General features: G+C 48.1%; 1 protein-coding gene across 2 annotated transcripts in view; it reads left to right on the top strand.

The window, feature by feature from the left end:
• The first annotated feature begins 9243 nt into the window (after window positions 1-9243).
• Window positions 9244-22766, top strand: part of mmp23ba (matrix metallopeptidase 23ba) — a 25001-nt gene continuing 11478 nt past the window's right edge. The window contains exons 1-5 of one of the 2 annotated variants that reach the window (XM_078425474.1): window positions 9244-9588; window positions 11976-12106; window positions 16281-16417; window positions 18731-18898; window positions 20181-20345. In XM_078425474.1, the coding sequence (XP_078281600.1) occupies window positions 9460-9588; window positions 11976-12106; window positions 16281-16417; window positions 18731-18898; window positions 20181-20345 (730 nt within the window). In that variant the 5' untranslated portion in view covers window positions 9244-9459. Of the gene's footprint in view, window positions 9589-11972; window positions 12107-16280; window positions 16418-18730; window positions 18899-20180; window positions 20346-22766 lie in introns of both variants that reach the window. The other variant, XM_078425473.1, reaches the window with a different exon arrangement.

The raw sequence follows: 22766 nt of genomic DNA, 5'->3' as shown, positions 1-22766 counted from the left end.
CAATGCCAAGGAAGGTCGACACTTTCAGAGCCACAAGATCATTAGATATTTAATACAATTCCTCTGAAGGTCCTGCAGTTTTTGTTGGTGAGCAGACGTTGTCGGATTGAATCGAACTGATATAAACTGAAGAGGGTGCAGAAAAGGTTCTCAGGATGTTGCCAAGTCTATCAGGAGAGACTTTAAAGGCTGGGACTGTCTTCCCTGGAGCAATGGAGACTGAGGGGTGACTTTATGTAGAGATCTACAAAAAAAACCATGAGCAGCATAGATAATGTGAATGGTCGTGGACTTTTTTCCCAGGATAGGGTTGTCTAGAACTAGCGGGCACAGGTTTAAGGTGAGAGGGGAAAGATTTACCTGAGAGGTAGGTTTTCCAGACAGAGGGTGGTGATGTATATGGAATGAGCTGCCAGAGGAAGACATTTGGGTAGGTAGATGAAGAAGAAAGATTGGCAGGATATGGGCCAAATGCAGGCAAGTGGGACTAGCTCAGGAAGGCATCTTGGTTGGCATGGATGAGTTGGGTCGAATGGCCTGTTTCTGTGCTGTATGACTCCGTGACTCCATGATGTGAAGATGGATTGGGCCAGTGTGATTAAACATTCTCATTGCGGTGCATGACAAGGCCAATGACGGACACATCGGCCAAACCCCTGGAGCTGGCGGCCTCCACCTGGGAGGAGCCAGTGGAGGCTCCGGCCGCATGGACGTCGGAAGCTCGCAGCCCCCTGGGTGGGGGCCGACATCGGGAGCTCCGGCAGCGGCAGGAATCGCGGGGCTTGGGTCGGCCCGCTGCAAACCTTTCACCATCCGGCGCGGCCTGGAATAGGCCGTGGGATTTTCTCCGCCCGGCGGGGGCTTCAATGTCAGGAGCCCCGACCACCCCGACGGGCAGCGGCAGCGTCTTCGCCCGCCCCGAGTCGCGGGGCTTGGGTCGGCCCGCTGTGGACCTTTCACCGTCCGGCACGGCCTGGAAAGTGGCAACTACAACAGCCTGACCGCGGGAGAAGACGGCAGGGGAAGAGAAAAGACATTGTGGCCTTCCATCACAGTGAGGAGGTGACTGGAGGAGACTCACTGTGATGGATGTTTCTTTTTGTTTGATTGTGTGTGTTATTGCTTATTTTTATTGCTCTTGTTGTTGGACTGTGGGTAATCTTTCATTTCACTGCACATTTATGTGTATGTGACAAATAAACTTGACTTGACAAGGATGTGTTCTGCAGATCAAGTCGGAGAGGGGTCTATGCGGCATTTAAGGTGCGTTTTCATTCTGTAGGGGGATCACAATCATATCAGGCAGGTCTTTATTATTCTATGACATAAGAAGAGGAATCAGGTTGTTGCAGTAGAGGCACAAGAGACTGCATCGGATGTCTCCCACTGTCATTTGGCAGCAGAGGGTTTAAACAATGAGAGGAGGTGGGGCAGGTTTGGCACATTGAGCTTGCTCTAAGATTAATTTGACAATATGACAAAGAAAACAGTTGAACAATTCAGCACTAAATCTGACTCTTTTTATTTCCATGAGATCCTGCGTACTGATTTACAGCAGAGGCAATACTTTCAATGTAACTGTGTTGTGCATCGACCGAATTAACTTCCAATGCACACGTTTCTGGCTATTTAATAACATCGGGGCCAGTTATTGTTAAACTCTGTGAAATTCCATGACTGGATTGAAATGGAGAGACGGCTGATGTTCAGTTTAGTTTAGTTTAGAAATACAGCGTGGAAACAGGCCCTTCGGCCCACCGAGTCCACACCGACCAGTGACACTAGTTCTATCCTACACACTAGGGGCAATTTACAGAAGCCAATTAACCCTCAAACTTGCAAATCTTTGGGATGTGGGAAAAAGCCGGAGCACCCAGAGAAAACCCACACAGTCACGGGGAAAATATACAAACTCCATACAGACACCACCCGCAGTCAAGATCGAACCCAGGTCTCTGGCGTTGTAAGACATCAACTCTACTGCTGTGCCACTGTGATGCTCTTGTTATAACTGTAATTGATAATAATTCCAGGGTATGCCGGCGTTAAAGTCCTGTGAAGTTGCCTTGAGTGATTCTGTTCATTGTGCCAATGTTCATTATCCTGGTTTAACACTGGAGCTGAATTCATTCTCAATGAAACGTGAGTGCAGAGACTGCTGGACGTCCATGGGAAGAGAGATTCAGGAAAGGATGGAAAATGCAAGTGCCTTCGGTCACCTCTTGTCCTATTGTCCAAAGTTCCTTCAGCTTCTCCCAAAAAAAAGAGGAAGAACGATACCTGGTGTAATCGAATGTGTTTGACAAAATAGTAACTCTTTGGGAAGTCTAGCCATTTATACTATGAATTTGCATTTAGGCTCTGACCAAAATTCAACCAAGTTTTGTCTTTTAAACTGAAAAGAACAGCAATAAAGCCAATAAATTAAGAGGCAGAGTAATTTCCTAAAAGGAGCTTGTGTGCGGCTTGCTTATGTTGGCTGGGTCTCCATGGGCAGCCCTCCACCTCAGAGTCCAGGTTCAGGATTTGAGTCCCAATCCAGAGACTTCAGCAACAGGAAGTCCAAGCTGCAATAGAGGCACAAGAGACTGCAGGAGCTGGAATCTTGAGCAAAACACAAAGTTCTGGAGGAACTCAGCGGGTCAGGTAGCGTCTGTGGAGGGGATGGACAGTTTCTGCCCATTGATTCTGCCTGCTCCTGCCCCAATGAAATCATTTCCACTTATCTAGGAGTATGAAGAAGGGTCTAGACCCAAAACGTCACCTATTCCTTTCCTCAAGAGATGCTACATAGAAACATAGAAAATAGGTACAGGAGGAGGCTATTCGGCCCTTCGAGCCAACACCACCATTCATTGTGATCATGGCTGACCGTCCCCAATCAATAACCCGTGCCTGCCTTCTCCCCACATCCCTTGATTTCACTATCCCCTAGAGCTCTATTTTTCTCTCTCTTAAATCCATCCAGTGATTTGGCTTCCACTGCCCTCTGTGCCAGAGAATTCCACAAATTCACAACTCTCTGGGTGAAAAAGTTTTTTCTCACCTCAGTTTAAAATGGCCTCCCCTTTATTCTAAGACTGTGGCCCCTGGTTCTGGACTCGCCCAACCTTGGGAACATTTTTCCTGCATCTAGCTTGTCCAGTCCTTTTATAATTTTATATGTTTCTATAAGATCCCCTCTCATCCTTCTAAACTCCAGTGATTACAAGCCTAGTCTTTTCAATCTTTCTTCGTATGACAGTCCGCCATCCCAGGGGATCAGCATTTTGTGTCTGTGGACAGACACAAGTCGGGATCTTTCTTCAGACTGATGACCAGTCGTACCATCTCCCTGGTAAACACCTCCCAATGCCAGAAGTTATTTTCCCTCTGGCTGCTGCCCCCAATCTACTTCTGCCAAGTCAGGGGAAGAGAGATTGAGACTCTGACCAGGTAGCTGAGTCTAGCCTAGGCTGCAATGACAACAAAGGTATTTCACAAGAGGCGAGTTAAAAGGTGAGTAAGCTTCTGTGTCTCCCAGCCCGACAGGCAGCGTGTTCCAGATGACCCCCACCCTATTGATTTACAAAGGAGTTCTCAGGTCTCTTCTGTTTATGGGGATGTGAGTCTTCAAATAATGCTCATCCAGATTGATCGATCTGTCCACAGCAAGAGATTGTAACTAAATCCTCCTTCACGCCGTGGGACAGGAAGTCACTCATGGTTTTTCTCCCACGAGATACACCCAACCTTCTGCCTTATCCAAACATATCTGAGTTCATTGCTGATTACTGTCTTGAGCAGATTTCTAAGGAAGCATTTCCTCCTCCTTCTTTGCATCTCCAGGGACTTGGATCGGAGGAATCCGCAGCTCGAGATGGAATTCCTTGATAAGGCAATAAGGTCAACTTCATTCTCTCTGTAAGTTTTAAACTTGCTAATGACACTACATTCCAGGTCATTCACTTTATCTCTTTAATTTGTACAGAATCTTTACTGCTGCAAAAAAACCTGCCGATATTGTACATTGCACAAGCTGTAAATATATCATCCTCACAGAGGGTTCTACCCTCGCATAAAGGATGAACCAAGGCAGATCTTTCAAATGCTTCTGTCTAGATATCATTGTAGATATAGAGGTCCAAACTGTTTCATGTTGTTCCAACATTTGCTCTTTAAACCATGTAGATTCAAGGGTGAACAATTTGAATTTCCATCACACTGTGCATTTCCGACTGTATGAACAATGAAATCATTTTGTAATTGGTATATGTTTGTTGTTGTCACATGTACTGAAATACAGTGAAAAATATTGTTTTGCGTGCTATCCAGGCTAATCATACCATGAAATGCTGGAGTAACTCAGCGGGTCAGGCAGCATCTCTGGAGAGAAGGGATGGGTGACGTTTCGGGTCGAGACCCTTCTTCGGACTTCATCAGACCCGAAACGTCACCCATTCATTCTCTCCAGAGATGCTGCCTGACCCGCTGAGTTACTCCAGCATTTTGTGTCTACCTTCGATTTTAACCAGCATCTGCAGTTTCTGTCCTGTGCAGATCATATCTTGCGAGAGAACATCAGGCAAAGCAAAAGAGAGAATAAACAGAATATGGTGTTACAGCAATAGAGAAAGTGCAGATAAAAAACATGTCCAAACGTCCAGCAATGAGGTAGATTGGAAGATCTGGAATACATCTTAAACGAAACGTATAAGATCATTAAGGGGTTGGACAGGTTAGAGGCAGGAAACATGTTCCCAATGTTGGGGGAGTCCAGAACAAGGGGCCACAGTTTAAGAATAAGGGGTAGGCCATTTAGAACTGAGATGAGGAAAAACTTTTTCAGTCAGAGAGTTGTGAATCTGTGGAATTCTCTGCCTCAGAAGGCAGTGGAGGCCAATTCTCTGAATGCATTCAAAAGAGAGCTAGATAGAGCACTTAAGGATAGCGGAGTCAGGGGGTATGGGGAGAAGGCAGGAACGGGGTACTGATTGAGAATGATCAGCCATGATCACATTGAATGGCGGTGCTGGCTCGAAGGGCCGAATGGCCTCCTCCTGCACCTATTGTCTATCGTCTATCGTCTATTGTATGAGAAGTCTATTCAAGAGTCTGATAACAATGGGGAAGAAGCTGTTCTTGAATCTAGTGGTATGTGTTTTCAAGCGTTTGTACCTTCCTCTCAATGGGAGAGGGCGGAAGAGGGAATGACTGGGGTGAAAATGGTCCGAGATTATGTTGGCTGCTTTCCTGAGGCAGCATGATGGTGTGGATGGTGGGGAGGCTGATTTGTATGATGGACTGGGCTGCGTTCACAGGTCTCTGTGGTTCTGTGCTGCCTTGGGCTGAGCAGATGCCAAACCAAACTGCGATACATCCTGACAGGATGCTTTTTATGGTGTTTCTGTGGAAGCTGGTAAGATTAATCACATGCTCACGGTGAATTTGTTCACAGCAGTGAGCAGTTGGTTGGTCCTGATGGAGCAGAATAAAGGATAAATGTTGGCCTTTGTACAAATTGTACAGACGATGCACCAACCTGTAAAATCTCCCCACCAGTTTTGGGAGTTAGTGTTAATCCTGTACATTATTTAGTTTGCTCGGATTCCTCTGCAGCATTGCAGCAAGGCCGCTGATCGCCACACAGTGAGCCCTGAGCGATAGGATAAAGGGTTTCAGCTGCTGGTAGGGAGATGGAAAATCATCTCCGCTTCCATCCCCGGGCTGGGAGATGAACTAAGGACGCCACAGTCTGCCAGAGTCAACAGGGCCGATGCCTCTGGGCTGCTCCAATTATATCACCAGCGTTCTGTAAAGGGGAGCTCTGCCACTATGTTCCAACATTGCACCGGAACCATCAACACCTTTAGTTGGGAGATCCAGCATCGAAACAGGCCCTTTGGCCCACTGAGTTCGTACTGACCATTGATCACCAGTTCACACTAGTTCTATGTTATTCCCACTTTCACATCCACTCCCTGCACACTCGGGCCACTTTACAGAGGCCAATTGATTAACAAATCCACACTTCTTTGGGATGTGGAAAGAAACCAGAGCACTTAGAGGAAGCACCTGCAGTCACGGAGAACGTACAAACTCCACACAGGCAGCACCCGAGGTGCGGATCGAACCCGGGTCTCTGACGCTGTGAGGCAACAGCTCTACATGCAATGCCACTATGCCACCCTTAAGGCAATGTGCATCATGCCTCAGGAGAATTTATTGGTCACATCTACCAGAGGTAAACTGAAACATGAGGGGCGGTGCAGATTGTTTCAAAGGTCTTTATTGTCACGTGTACCAATTAAGGTACAGTGATATTCATATTGCCATATAGCCATACCAAAAAAGGCAACAAGACACACAACTACATAAAAGTTAACATAAACATCCACCAAAGCACATTCCCCACTGTGATGGAAGGCAATAAAGTCTGATCTGCTTCCCTCATTTTATTTTTCTCCCGCGGTCGGGGCAGTCGAACCATCCGTCAGGGCGATCGAAGCTCCCGCTTCTGGATGGTCAAAGCTCCCGCGGCTTGGAGCTCCCGAAGTCGATCTCTCACCAGAGACCACGGGTCCACGATGTTAAAGTCCGCAGGCTCTCGCGGTTGCTCAGAGGTCGATCCCTGGCAAAGAGACCACGAGCTCCTGGATGTTAAGTCCGTGGGCTCCCGCGGTTGGAGCTCCCGAAGTCGGTCTCCAGCAGAGGCCTCCAATTCCTCGATGTTAGGCCACAGTGCGGACGGAGAAACGATACGGGAAAAATCGCATCTCCATCGAGGTAAGAGATTGTTAAAAAGTTTCCCCCAACCCCCCCTCCCCCCCCCCCCCACTCCCCACATAAAACAAGGTAAAGAACACTAAAAGCATACATTTAACACATACTAAAGAAACAACAGAGAAGGAAGGGACAGACAGACTGTTGGCGAGGCAGCCATTGCTAGCGCCACCTATTGTTTGGTTTTATTTAGCATTTAGTGCAGACTTTCTTTAGGATGAATACTGTTTCCCAGTAGTTTTTGCTCCACTGACTATTTCAGTTCTTGTTGGTGGCAGTAACTGTTACGGTTCTTGATCCTGTAACCATTACAGTTCTAGTTGCTCCTGAATCTATTACAGGACTTGTTGTTCCTACAACTGTTATGGGTTCTTGGTGCAGTAACCGTGACAGTTCTTCACAAGTTAAAGAAGTAGAATTAGGTCATTCAGCCCTTTGAATCTACTCCGCCATTCAATCATGGCTGATCTTTGCCTCCTAATCCCATTTTCCTCCCCATAACCCTCGACTCCCATTCCAAACAAGAATTTGTCTATCTCCGCCTTAAAAATATCCACTGACTTGGCCTCCACAGCCCTCTGTGGTAATGAGTTCCACAGATTAAATACCTTCTGACGAAAGAAGTTCCTCCTTCTTTCTAAATGAACGCCCTTTAATTCTGAGGCGGTGACCTCTTGAATTTGATTTTCCCACCAGTGGAAACATCCTTTCCACATCCACGCTATCTATGCCTTTCACTATTCTGTAAGTTTCAATGAGGTCCCCATCAACCTTCTCAACTCCAGAAGGAAGAGGCTCGGTGCTTTAGATTTAGATTTAGAGATGCAGCGCAGAAACAGGCCCTTCGGCCCACCGGGTCCGCGCCGCCCAGCGATCCCCGCACATTAACACTATCCTACACCCACTAGGGACAATTTAAAAAAAAAACATTTGCCCAGCCAATTAACCTACAAACCTGTACGTCTTTGGAGTGTGGGAGGAAACTGAAGATCTCGGAGAAAACCCACGCAGGTCACGGGGAGAACGTACAAACTCCATACAGTACAGCGCCCGTAGTCATGATCGAACCTGAGTCTCCGGCGCTGCATTCGCTGTAAGGCAGCAACTCTACCGCTGCGCCACCGTGCCGCCATCACTGTCCAGCACTCAGCATATCCTAACCCATTCATTCCTGGGATCATTCTTGTAAACCTCCTCTGGACCCTCTCCAGAGCAAGCACATTCTCCCTCAGATATGGGGCCCAAATTTTCTCACAGTACTCCAAAGGCGGCCTGACCAGTGCCTTAGCATTACATCTCTGTTTGGTGCAGTAACTTGTTCATGTAGCTCCTGTAACTGTTATTACTGGCACCTATTTTGCAGTTCCATATTTCAAAGAGTAACACAGCATAATATTACGATGTCTGAAAATTTGAAACAACAGAAAATGCAGGAAATACTCAGCAAAGCATAGAGTCACTGAGTGGTGGAGATGGGAAATAGGCCCTTCAGCCAGCTCTTCAAATCAGACAGCATCTGTGGAGAGGGAGACAGAGCTGGTATTTTAGGCTTGTACATTGTTGTTAGATCACCTGAATCATTAACTCTGTGTCTCTCTTATAGACAATAGACAATAGGTGCAGGAGTAGGCCATTCGGCCCTTCGAGCCAGCACCACCATTCAATGTGATCATGGCTGATCATTCTCAATCAGTACCCCGTTCCTGCCTTCTCCCCATACCCCCTGACTCCGCTATCCTTAAGAGCTCTATCTAGCTCTCTCTTGAGTGCATTCAGAGAGTCGGCCTCCACTGCCTTCTGAGGCAGAGAATTCCACAGATCTCTTCACAGATGCTGAATATTCACAGCACTACCAAGAATGTTTATCTAGATAGACACAAAGTGCTGGAGTAACACAGCGGGTCAGGATGCATCTCTGGAGAAAAAGGATGGGTGACGTTTCAGGTTGGGACCCTTCTTCAGATTGGAGTCCGAAGAAGGGTTCCTACCCGAAATGTCACTCATTCCTGTTCTCCAGAGTTGCCTCCTGACACGCTGAGTTACTCCAGCACTTTGTGTCTATCTTCGGTATAAACCAGCGCCTGCAGTTCCTTTCTGCACAATGTTTATCTCGAACTCTTTTATCAAGTTCATCATTATTGAAATGTTCGGCCTGGTACATTGTTAAAAAAATTGTATACTTGGAAGCTCAAATAGTTCCTGGAAATAATGCTGATTTATTTTTCTCTATCAAAACAGAAAACTGTGCACAGAAATATAGCTCTGAGGCAAGGATTTGCACATTTATATATGTAATGAATGTGATCTCACTTAACTTGTGGGTTGTGGATTTAATGTTCCTCTGACAGTTTCCCCTGCTGTTTGCCAACTGACTCCACATCTGAGATTGATTACGGAGCTGAAGTGGGTCCAACCCACTAAAGTTGCAGAATGTCCAGCTGTTTCTCACTCGTCTTCTTTGCAGATCGATGGGTCTTCGTGATCCTCATCTGATCAAGTGACTTGACAGAGCTTGACTCCGGCAGCCTCTCGGAAATGCAGCTCTAGCTGGTGCTACTGAACTAAACAGAACCATTGAAACCCACTTTCTCAGCAGCGTTACGCTCAAAGCCACAGGAATAGTGAGCCCTCCCCAGGCTCCTGAGAGAAGGTGGGGTTCAAAGTGAGAGAAACCTGGCAATTGGAGCTTTAGTAAAGATGAAGTTTGTTCCTCGCTCCAAGGATGAAGATTGTCTGACTAAAGTATTTATGTGCATAGCTGTAACGTTGGTGCTTGTACCTGGGCAGCAAGATACAGATGCATTTCCCGCCTGGCGACATCAGTTCGTGAGTACAAACCTTAACCCTTTCATTGCTGAAATTCATTAAAATCCTCTAATACCTCCAGTGAAGTTTTTTTTTTTGTCTAAAAGTGCATTTGAATGAACAAGGACATAAGTCTTGTAAAATCGGAAACCACTGGATTTACTCAGTGGTCAGAAAGGATTTCTGGAGATTAGAAAAACAGTTAATGTTTCAGGCTGGTTACAATTCCCCGCTGTTTATATCCTCTGTAAAAACAAAAGCCAAAATAAACAGCGGGGAATTTGACAGCGGCTGCTCTGGCACCAGTGACACCTAAACAATTAGCAGTTTCCTGACCTCCTCTCCTGACCTCCTCTCCTGACCTGACCAGAGGCTGGACACAAGATGCCTCGATGCCAGATGTAGTCAAAGCCCTTTCCCAAAACCTCCAGCCCAAACCACAAGTCCTGCCAATTGGTAACTTCAGCGGATGCACCTGTTTTTAAAAAATATATAATTTCGTTTATGGTCAAAACCGAAGATAGACACAAAAAAGCTGGAGTAACTCAGCGGGTCAGACAGCATCTCTGGAGAAAAAGGAATAGGTGACGTTTCGGGTCGAGACCCTTCTTCAGACTCGTTTTGCTTTTGTTGTAATGCTAACTAATCAGCAGAAAGATTATACGTGATTATAATCGAGCCATCCACAGTGTACAGATACAGGATACAGGGAATAACATTTAGTGCAAGGTAAAGTCTGATTAAAGATAGTCCGAGGGTCTCCAATGAGGTAGAGAATAGCTTAAGACTGCTCTCTAGTTGTTGACAGGATGGTTCAGTTGCCTCATAACAGCTGGGCAAAAACCTGTCCCTGAATCTAGAGGTGTGCGTTTTCACACTTCTGTACCTCTTGCCTGATGGGAGAGGGGAGAAGAGGGAGTGACCGGGGTGAGACTCGTCCTTGGGCTGCATCCACAATTCTCCACAATTTCCTACGGTCTTGGATGGAGCTATTCCCAAGCCGTGCTATGCTGCACCCTGCTAAAATGCTTTCTACATTTTGAATGTTGAACATTCCTACACTGAGGGACCGAGACAAAGTCTCGTTCAGATGTTAAACTCCTCCGAGGCGTTGTTAGAGGGGCGTTGTGAGACTGTTTGACCAGCCAATGTCTTCCTCTCAGATCACAGGAGTGCGTGCTTTGTCAGTGGAGGTATTGTCTGAGCACCACAACCAAATGGCTGTCAAGCAACCAGCCAAGCTGCCGCCTTTCAGGAGTCAAGAGAGTCTTATTGTCACATGTCCCAGATAGAACAATGAAATTCTTACTTGCAGCAGCACAACACAATATGTGAACTGGCAGCTCTGCAAAGTGAACCGTGCCCCTAAACCCTGTGGATTGTTGAATAACTTCCACATCCAGCCTTGGGCGCACAGCTTGTTGCCCCTCAACGCCTCCAACCTTGTGCCACCCAACGTTAAGTATTAAATGTCAACTAGACCAAGTGGACCAGTTGGGCCCAAACCTCTCCTGCATTGGCGCAGCACCCTGAACTCCTCCCCTCCCCTCTCTCCTCAAACCCCCCCCTCCCCACTCCCTTCTCCACCACTCTCCCCCCTCCCTCCCTCCCCCTCCCCTCCCCTTAAACTTAAAAATGTGAATAACTTAAAAAATATAACACCGATTTCAATAAAAACGACTTGCATTATCACTAAAGTGACAATGGTGAGTAAGGTGGGCCTAAAATTGTTGCGTTATCGTGTACCGTTTTGGCTGAAGTTCAGTCACAAACAAGAGAACCAGGGGTCACAGCTTAAGGATAAGGGGAAGTCTTTTAGGACCGAGGTGAGAAAACATTTCTTCACCCAGAGAGTGGTGAGTCTGTGGAATTCTCTGCCACAGAAGGTAGTTGAGGCCAGTTCATTGGCTATATTTAAGAGGGAGTTAGATGTGGCCCTTTTTGCTAAAGGGATCAGGGGGTATGGAGAGAAGGCAGGTACAGGCTACTGAGATGGATGATCAGCCATGATCATATTGAATGGCGGTGCAGGCTCGAAGGGCCGAATGGCCTACTCCTGCACCTATTTTCTATGTTTCTATGTTTCTATTACAAACGAGAGTTTTAGTATATAGGTGCCACTGGAAAGGTGAAGTTTCTCTTGCACCAGGAGGCAGTGGCTTCTTACACCAGTGGTGCTGGTTTTGCTATCGACGTTGGGGGGGGGGGAGGGGAGGGGGTGGAGGGGGAGGGGGGAGGGGGAGAGAGGGGGGGAGGGGGGAGGAGGGAGGGGGGGGAGGGGGGAGGGGGGAGGGGGGAGGGGGTTGTGGTAGTGTTTTCTTCTTGTGCATTTTCTGTATATGTATCTGCTGAGCAGCAGTTTTGTAAAGCCCTCTGATCAAGGGACCTGTGGCTTTGCCCTCCAGCAGCAAGACGCGCTGCCCAGTTACGTGCAGCTGGAAGTGGAGCGGCTGGACACGCACTCACACCCGGCACGGAGGAAGAGATACACGTTAACCCCGCAGATGCTGAAGTGGAGTCACTTCAACTTGACCTACAAGTAAGAGGACAGGGTCGGGCGACAGCCTGAAGGACGGGTATCACGGGTTTGCTCGGTGAGGTTCTGAATCCGGAGAGACTAAGAAGCTAAAGGGAATCCTTAGCCACCGGAGATCGACACAAAATGCTGGAGCAACTCAGTGGGTCAGGCAGCATCCCGCTGAGTTACTCCAGCATTTTACCTTGTAAACCAGCATCTGCAGTTCCTTCCTGCACATTTTGTCTGCTCCTTAGCCACCGGTTCTGCTTCGCCTTGTTGTTTATCTACAATGCCCTGAGTGAACAGATTTACCCGTCCCCCAATCGCTGGGGTGAACAAATTTCCTAGCATCCCCACATCAGCGAGACCAAGCATAGGCTAAGAGACTCTGCTTCACCGGACTCATGCCTGGTGCCACCAAGGCCGGCTGTAATGCCCGGTCATTTTAACTCCCCCTCCCATTCCCATACTAACCTTTCTATCCTGGGCCAGCCACTCTGTTGGCAGAGTAAGAAGCCGCATGCAAACTGGAATAGCAGCACCTGCCTCATATTCCACTTGGGCAGCTTACAACCCAATGGTATAAGCATTGAATTCTCCAATGTCAGGTAAACCGTCCATTGGGGTGCCAACTTCCTCACTCCCAAATACAGGACAAGGTGACGTCACCGCCCCGCGCCCCACTCGACCTCACCCAGCCAGCGGCCACGTGTTCCCGGCCCAGGCGGCCGCCATTGGTGGAGCGGGAGCACGTTTGCGTTGGCTGGGTGGGGCGCGGGGCGGTGACGTCGCCCTTTGTCCCTTCTTTGGGAGTGAGGAAGTTGGCAACCCTACTAACACGGGACAAGGGCGGTCCCGTACAGGACCAACCAATTTAGCCCAAAATACGGGATGTCCCGGCTAATACGGGACAGTTGGCAAACCCTAACTGTCCACCACCTTCTCATCTAACCCCCATCCAGTGGACACCTTTCTCCCATTACCATTACCCCTCCCACTCAGTTCCTTTTCCCTCCACAATCTGCTCATCACCCACCCTTCCCTACTCTAAATGCCCCATTTTCTTTACCCCCACTTACTCAAGGCCAGGAGCTCATCTGAGATCTCTTGTCAACTGAACTTACAAATCAAACGTCTTAGCAGTCCAAACACAACCCTGATCTGATTTATATTCGTATATGGTGGAGATATCATTGTTTGACAAAGCAGGAAAATACAAAATATCAGGCAGTTCAGCATTGTATAATTGATATCGCAGCACAAGATTCAAAGCCATTTGACATTCTGTAAACTAGGGTACTGTTCGATTCATGAGGACCCCGTTGCGGACATTGGATTGTGTCTGTGGAACGGATGCACTGTAATACAGGACTATATTCTGCACTTGAATCTTCCCTTTCTCGCTACCTATTGTACGAGTTTGGCCTGATTGTATTTATATATAGTATTTGATTGGATTGAATAGCATGCAAAACTAAGCTTTTCACTGTCAAGTCAAGTTTATTTGTCACATAAACATATAAGATGTGCAGTGAAATGAAAGGTCACACACAGTCCAGCAATAGAGCAATAAAAATAAACAATTTCCCACACAATCACAACCAACACAAAAAAAAAAAGAAACATCCATCACAGTGAGTCTCCTCCAGTCCCCTCCTCACTGTGATGGAAGGCCAGAATGTCTTTTCTCTTCCCCTGCCGTCTTCTCCCGAGGTCAGGCTGTTGTAGTTGCCACGTTCCAGGCCGCGCCAGACGGTGAAAGGTCCGCAGTGGGCCGACCCAAGCCCCGCGACTCGGGGCGAGCGAAGATGCTGCCGCTGCACGTCGGGCGGTTGGGGCTCCCGACATTGAAGCCCCCGCCGGGCAGAGAAAATCCCGCAGCCTATTTCAGGCAGCACCGGACGATGAAAGGTCCGCGGCGGGTCGACCCAAGCCCTGCGACTCGGGGCGGGCGAAGACGCTGCCGCTGTCGGAGCTCCCGAAGTCGGCCCCCACCCAGGGGCCTACGAGCTTCCGATATCCACGCGGCCCGCGGCCGATGCCTCCGGAGCCTCCGGAGCCTCCGAAGGCGAGTCGCAGCTGCACTCGCAGCGCCACCACAGCCTCCGAAGGCAGCCAGCTCTGCAGTTGGTAAGTCCGGCCTGTGGGCTCTGTGAACCAGAGTCCCAGGTGGTCCCAGGTGGAAGCCGCCAGCTCCAGGAGTTTGGCCGATGGTAGGCCGCAGCGGGAATGGAGACACCACCCAGAAAAAGGTGGCGTCTCTGTTCGGAAGAGACAATTTTACAGTCCCCACCCCCCCCCCCCCCCCCCCCCACATAGTACACAACCACAAAAAACACTACATCACATCTAAACACTACAATCAAGACAAAAAAACAACATAAAACACAAAGACAGACGGGCTGCAGGTGAGCCACAGCTGCTAGGGCATCGCAGGTGTGTACGTGATAATAATAAACTTAAACCGACACCAGTTCCTACTGTGGAACCATGGGGTGTAGTTACAGTAAGCCCTTCCAATCACTAGAGCCAGAGACCATGGTTCGATCCTGACTACGGGTGCTGTCTGTGTGGAGTTTGCACGTTCTCCCCGTGACTGCGTGGGTCTATTCTGGGTGCTCCAGTTTCCTCCCATGTCCCAAAGACGTACGCGTTAGTAGATTCATTGGGTTCTGTAAATTTCTCCAAATGTGCAGGGAGAGGGTGTGAAACGTAGATCTCATGCGAACGCGTGATCGATGGTCGCCGTGGACATAGTGGGCCGAAGGGCCTGTTTCCATGTGCGTCAGACAGTATTACCTGAAATTGGAACATTCAATGTTCATACCATTGGGTTGTAAGCTTCCAAAAAATTTTTTAGACAAGAACAAAATAAAACACATCACCCAGTTTTCAGAGCAGTAACATATCATATCATATCATATATATACAGCCGGAAACAGGCCTTTTCGGCCCTCCAAGTCCGTGCCGTCCAGCGATCCCCGTACATTAACACTATCCTACACCCACTAGGGACAATTTTTACATTTACCCAGCCAATTAACCTACATACCTGTACGTCTTTGGAGTGTGGGAGGAAACCGAAGATCTCGGAGAAAACCCACGCAGGTCACGGGGAGAACGTACAAACTCCTTACAGTGCAGCACCCGTAGTCAGGATCGAACCTGAGTCTCCGGCGCTGCATTCGCTGTAAAGCAGCAACTCTACCGCTGCGCTACCGTGCCGTGCTACATCAGTGAAGGGCAGATGGACTGGGTTGCTGCCAGTGGTTTGGGAGTCTGAAACTTGGGGGCCAAGTCTGGAATTTGGAACAATAACCTTTGAGGGTCTTTTGAGGAGCTTGGAATTCTCTGTTCTCCAATTGTTCATTCTGGATCTGGGATCGATAGGTATCTCGTCAAACGAAGGGAGATGAGGAAAGAGTTGGGATTATATGGGAAGGCGGCTTAGAGTCAGGGGTCAGAGGTCAAAGGGGCCTCGTCTGGTCGCTGATCAAGGTGCAAGATTGGAAGCCACTGAGAAAGGAAGTCATTCCAGAGGAGGAAGTTGCTAAATCTGCCCATACTCTCATTAGGGTTGCCAACTGTCCCGCATTAGCCGGGACTTCCCGTATTTTGGGCTAAATTGGTTTAGATTTTAGATTTAGAGATACAGCGAGGAAACAGGTCCTTTCGGCCCACCGAGACCGCGCCGCCCAGCAATCCCCGCACATTAACACTATCCTACACACACTAGGGACAATTTTTACATTTACCCAGTCAATTAACCTACATACCTGTACGTCTTTGGAGGGTGGGAGGAAACCAAAGATCTCGGAGAAAACCCACGCAGGTCACGGGGAAAAACGTACAAACTCCGTACAGACGGCGCCCGTAGTCAGGATCGTCCTTTGCAGTTTGTCCCGTGCGGGACCGCCCTTGTCCCGTATTAGTAAGGTTGCCAACTTCCTCGCTCCCAAAGAAGGGACAAAGGGTGACGTCACCGCCCCGCGCGCCCCACGTGACCTCACCCTGCCAGCGGCCACGTGCTCCCGCTCCACCAATGGCGGCCGCCATTGGTGGAGCGGGAGCACGTGGCCGCTGGGTGGGTGAGGTCACGAGGGGCGCGGGGCGGTGGCGTCACCTTGTCCCATATTTAGGAGCGAGGAAGTTAGCAACCCTAACCCACTTGTACATGTATTTCCTCTCTCCATAGGATTGTGTCCTTTCCACAGACCTTGAGTGAAGAAGACACCGCGAGAGGGATCGCGATGGCTTTCCGAATGTGGAGTGAAGTTACTCCGTTCAATTTTACGAAGGTTCCTCCAGAGGTCAAAGCTAATATTAAAATAGGTGGGCTCCCGAAATGGTTTTACGCAAAGGTTGGTTGTGAGGGCATTTTAAAAGGGAATGCACAGATATTTGATGAGGATCAAACAAGCCCCAGTTAAGTTCTCCTCACTCTGTCTGAGCATCTCCTCCCTCTCTTTACCTTTCCCTCACTCTCTCCCCCCTCACTCTCTCCCCGTCTCGCTCTCTCCTCCCCTCGCTCTCTCCCCCCTCGCTCTCTCCCCCTCTCGTTCTCTCCTCCCCTCGCTCTCTCCCCCCTCTCTCTCTCCCTCTCGCTCTCTACTCCCCTCGCTCTCTCCTTCTCTCGCTCTCACCCCCCCTCGCTCTCACCCCCTCTCGCTCTCACCCCCCTCGCTCTCTCCCCCCTCGCTCCCTCCCCCTCTCGCTCTCACTCTCTTGTGCTCTCTCTCTCTCACTGGTATTCTCTGGCACTCTCTGGGAATTCTGAGGAGTAAGATATGTGCATTTGGATGGAGAGGGAGTGATTAAGGATGGTCGGCATGGTTTTGTTTGTGGGAGATTGTATCTTGCAAATCTGATTGATTTTTTTGAAGAAGTAACCAAATAGGTTGAGAGGGCAAAGCTGTGGACATTGCCTATATGGACTTCAGCCGGACATTTGATAAGATTCTAGCTCTGGAAGGTTAGATCGCATGGGATCCAAGGAGAGCTAGCCAACTAGAAAGCAAATTGGATTCATGGAAAAGAGCAGAGGGTGATGGTGGAAAGTTGTTTTTCAGACTGGAGGCCTGTGACTAGTGCGTGCCTCAGGGATCAGTGCAGGGCTCTTTTGTTTGTTGTTTACTCCAACAATTTGGATGAGAATGATTAGTAAGTTTGCAGATGACACTAAAGTTGGTGGTATCGTGGGTGGTGAAGATAGTTGTCAAAAATTACAGCAGAACCGTGATCAGTTAGACAAGTGGTTTGAGGAATGGTTAATGTAGTTTAATGCAGATAAGTGTGAGGTTTTGCATTTTGGGAAATCAAATCAGGGCTGGACCTTCACAGTGAATGGCAGGGCCCTGGAGAGTGTTGCAGAGCAGAGGGGTCTTGGAGTGCAGGTACATAGTTCCCTGAAAGTTGCATCACAGGTAAATAGAATGGTCAAGAAGACTTTCAATACCTTGGCCTTCATCATTCGGGGTATTGAGTATAGAAGTTGGGATATAATGTTACAACTGTAAAGCAGCATTTGGAGATTGTGTTCAGGTTTGCTATAGGAGGGGTATTGTTAAGCTGGAAGGACAGTGGAGACTTACAAAGATGTTGCCTGGACTTGAGGGCCTCAGCTATAGGGACTTTATTCCTTGAAGCACAGGAGAGTGAGGGGTGATCTTATACAGGTGTATTAAATCACGAGGGGAATAGATATGGTGAATCCACAGAGTCTTTTACACTGAGTAGAGGAATCAAGAAACAGAGGACATAGTTTAGTTTACTTTAGAGACACAATGTGGAAACAGGCCCTTCAGTCCACACCAAGGAACAATCACCCTGTACACTAGTTCTATCCTACACATTAGGGGCAACCTACAGATGCCAATTAACCTACAAACCTACATGTCTTTGGAATGTGAGAGGAAACCAGGGAAACCTCGAGCAGTCACGGGGAGAACATACAAATTCCGTGCACCCGTAGTCAGGATCGAACCCAGGACCCTAGCGCTGTAAGGCAGCAACTCTACCGCTATACCACTGTGCCACACAGCTTCAACGTGACAGGGGAAAGATTTAATAACAACCTGAGGGTCAACATTTTGGTAGGTATATGGAATGAGCTGCCAGAGGAGGTAGTCGAGGCAGGTACTGTAGCAATATTTAAAGGACATTTCGGTAGGTACATGGATAGGTAAGGGACTTAGCAGGATAAGGCTAAACGTGGGCACGTAGGACTAGTGCAGATGTTGCATCTTTGTCGGCTTGTGCAAGTTGGGCAAAAGGGTTTGTTTCCGTGCTGCAGGACACTCTCTCTCTCATTCACCCACTCTCTTCTCTCACGCTCTGACCAAGCCCCCCCTCCCCTGCCCCCGGCCCCATCATCTCCTTCACTCAGTGCCCATCTATGCCTCTGAGGTTTCATTGTAATGTCAGTGTTGCCTTCTGCAAGCGTTGCCAATGCAGTTCAGTACATTCAAGAGAGGGAGGAATGAGCAGTCTCAACGCAAAACCAAATCCTCAGTGACTCATACCAACTTGTAAAGCAGGCGGAGGAGTTGATGACACATTTGATTATAACTTCCCCATGGAGCCACTTTGATGTGGTAGCTGTTAACGTGGAACCATTAACATCAGACTCTTCACCTCCTTTCCCAGGGTTTTATTCCATAAATCACACCGATTGCCTGAAAACTCCTTCACATCCCTGTTTCGATGGAATAACGGGAGAATTAGCACATGCTTTCTTCCCGACTAACGGAGAGATCCATTTTGATGACAATGAGCACTGGATTGTGGGTAAAACGCGATTCAGCTGGGCAAAAGGTGAGTCTGCGCAAATATTGACCAATTTAACCTTACCTGTAAAACTGCAGCAGAGTGGTGCAGCGGCAGAGTTGCTGCCTTACCGCGCCAGAGACCCGGGTTCACTCCTGACTACGGGTGCTGTCCGAATGGAATGTGTACGTTCTCCCCGTGACTGCTTGGGTTTTCTCCGGGTGCTCCGGTTTCGTCCCACATTCAGCACTCCGACATTTCATTTCAATTCGTATTGAGTTTATGTAGTTAAAATCCGTGCAGATAAATGCACATTTATCCAATTGACGAAGCCACCGCCAGTTTATTTACCAACGTGCATCAACTCAGTAACTTTGCTGCAAGGTCTGCCAATGTAAATAGAAACATTCTTGCGTGGAACGTTGGTGCCTTTCCCAGTACGAGACATGGATCTCGGATGTTTGGGTGTAATGGATGTTTAATTCGACTGATGACCAATTGCTAGTCATTGTTATTTGCTTACTTATAATTAATGATGAGCCTTATGTAGCACTGGACTGCTTCAGTGCCACACCACTCAGCCAGAACAACTCCTGGTCCTGACCACTTGGCCAAGAGTCGAGAGTGTTTTATTGCCATATGTTCCAAACAAAACAATGAAATTCATACTTGCTGCAGCACAACAGAATATGTAAACATGGCACTCTGTAAACAATATAATAAATGAAAAAATATATATATATATATATGTATTTGTATCTACACACACACTCACAGACACATACACACACTGACACTTACACACACACGTACACACACACAGGTACATACATACATAAAACAAACAATAATAGTGCAAAAAGACAAAACCAATGCCCCCAAGTCTATGCAGTTCTGAGCTTATTTGGAGGTTGTAGTGTTTAATAGCCTAATGGCAGCTCAATCACCATGTTATTGACCATAAGGCTCCCCAGGTATATGAGCCGCCCACTCTGTGGGTCTGGGTCCAGAGAAAGCGAGACGGAGCGGTTTATCACAACTTAAAGGGCTCTTTGTTGCCTTACTAACGCTGGTCTCTCAATGACAAATTATTTAATTAACTTAATTGAACTCTCCGTGGTGCGGTGCTGGGATTTGAACCCTCGCCTGTGCATCATTAGTCCAGGCTCTATCTGACTGTCGTGCCTTGTACCGTCACGGCTCGTGTGTGCATGTATAGGTCTGGAGTCACCGTCGCGGGGTCAGTGGCGGTTGCCGTGTGGTGTCGCCGCGGCGCGGTGCGGCTGTGGATTGCTCTGTCAATGTGCCTGTGTTGTGTTGTGTCGTGCAGTGGTGTGGCTGACGGACCTGGTGCACGTGGCTGCCCACGAGATCGGACACAGCCTCGGCCTCATGCACTCCCTGAACTCCAAGGCGATTATGAGCAGGAACGCCACTCTAACGGGAAGAGACAAAATTACTCCGGACGACATGTGGGGCATTTGGAGGCTTTACGGTGAGAATGCGCTCTGCACCACGACCTTTCCAACTCTGGACTTTGGTTAGGCCGCGATTGTGTGCAGTTCTGGTCACCCCATGACAGGAAGAAAGTGGAAGCTTTGGAGAGGGAGCAGAAGAGGTTTAGCAGAATGCGGCCTGGATTAGCGGGTAGGGAGAGGTTGGACAAACTTCGATTGTACTTTTTTTCTGGTGTGTTGGAAGCTGAGGGGAGAACTGATAGAAGTATATAAAATTAGGAGAGACATAGATAGGGTAGAGTAGGCAGTCAAAACCTTTTCTTGTGGAAATATTTAAAACTCAAGGGGTGGAGAAGAATAGGTGGCGTAGCTTTAAGGTGAGAGGGATAAAGTTTAAAGGAGATGTGCGGGGAATGTTTTTACGCAGGGAGACATAGGAACCTGAAATGGACTGCCAGGGGAGATGGTGGAGGCAGATACCATAGTGCCATTTAAGGGTCATTTAGATGGATACATGGATATGCAGGGAATGGAGGGATGTGGAGCACGTGTGATTAGTTTAACTTGGCAGTCTTTCAATAGACAATAGGTGCAGGATTAGGCCATTCGGCCCTTCGAGCCAGCACCACCATTCAATGTGATCATAATAATAATAATAATAATACATTTTATTTATATAGCGCTTTTCATATACTCAAAGACGCTTTACAGAGATTTTGAGAACATAGGGAAATTAATAAATAGATAAATAAGTAAATAAATAAATGAACAGTAGGTGAGGTGACCTTCAGTGGTTGAAGGCAGTACTGAACAGGTGAGACTTCAGCGATGTTTTGAATGTGGTGAGTGTGGGGGAGTCTCTAACGGTTTGGGGTAGTGAGTTCCATAGGGTGGGAGCAGCGATGGAGAAAGCCCTGTCCCCCCAGGATCTGAGTTTAGTCCGGATGTGGGGATGTGGCTGATGATTCTCAATCAGTGCCCCATTCCTGCCTTTTCGCAAAGGACGTTGTGGGCCGAAGGGCCTGTTCCTGTGCTGTACTGTTGTCTGTACACAGGAGACCAGTGGGAGTGAGGGTGAGCAGCTTGCACTGTGGGGGTTTGGAGTGTGAGGTGGCTGAGGTTTGTGAGTCGCGGTTTCTTCGGTCAGATACGCGGGCTCCTGTTGCCGCACTGACAGCCCCCGCCCCCCGGCCCACCGCGGCCACTCCAGGTGCCCCCCCTCCCCTCCCCATCAGGGACAGGCGCAGGCCCGGCACAGCGTCTGATTTCCTGCTGTTCTCCGGGCTGGGATTTAGGTCAATGTTATCGTGTTCCCAAAGATCAGGGAGAACCTCGGCCAAGGAATCTTAAGTCAGTCCCTCGATAAATCAGCCACCTTTATTCTTGGGAGATAAGATCTGGGTTGTGCTTTGGAATTGTGATTTCCAAGCTGCAGTTCACTCTGCAGAAATGGACCCACCCAACTTGTCAACCCTCCCCCCCTGCTGGGACCCTGAGGCCTCACTGCAGAGGGGTGGGAGTTGGGAAGTCCTTCTGCTGCCACAACTGCAGAGACAGTTATAATAATGCTACACAACAGTAACCCTATATCCTGCACTCTTGCTGTTATTCCCATTGCACCATCTGTGTAATTCTGTTGTTATTCCCATTGATACTTGTGTACGCTAGCACGCTTCTCAAAGTGTCTCGATACACATGACATTAATAAACCAATAACCATATAACCATATAACAACTACAGCACGGAAACAGGCCCGTTCGGCCCTACCAGTCCACGCCGACCACTCTCCCTGACCTAGTCTCATCTACCTGCACTCAGACCATAACCCTCTAATCCCCTCTTATCCATATACCTATCCAATTTACTCTTAAATAATAAAATCGAGCCTGCCTCCAACACTTCCACCGGAAGCCCATTCCATACAGCCACCACCCTCTGAGTAAAGAAGTTACCCCTCATGTTACCCCTAAACTTTTGTCCCTCAATTCTGAAGCTATGTCCCCTTGTTGGAATCTTCCCCACCCTCAAAGGGAAAAGCCTTCCCACGTCAACTCTGTCCGTCCCTCTCAAAATTTTAATCTCTAATCTCATAGACACATATTGACCATCTCTGCTGGAGAGTTGAGAGAGAGTTTTATTGTTGTATGTCCCAAAACAATACACTGAAATTCTTACTTGCAGCTGCACAACAGATATGTAAACATAGTAGACACAAAATGCTGGAGTAACTCAGCGGGACAGGCAGCATCTCTGGAGAAAAGGAATGGGTGACGTTTCGGGTCGAGACCCTTCTTCGGACTAGTGGGGCGAAAGGGAAACAAGAGATATAGATGGTGATGTAGAGAGATATAGAACAAATGAATGAAAGATACTGCATTCAGAAAGTATTCAGACCCCTTCACTTTTTCCACATTTTGCTATGTTACAGCCTTATTTTAAAATGGATTCAATTCATTTT

Source organism: Rhinoraja longicauda, chromosome 30 (genome assembly GCF_053455715.1).
Source record: "Rhinoraja longicauda isolate Sanriku21f chromosome 30, sRhiLon1.1, whole genome shotgun sequence".
NCBI classification, from domain to species: domain Eukaryota; kingdom Metazoa; phylum Chordata; class Chondrichthyes; order Rajiformes; family Arhynchobatidae; genus Rhinoraja; species Rhinoraja longicauda.
The sequence above is the reverse complement of the archived record's forward strand: the minus strand, read 5'-3'. Positions and strand labels throughout refer to the sequence as shown.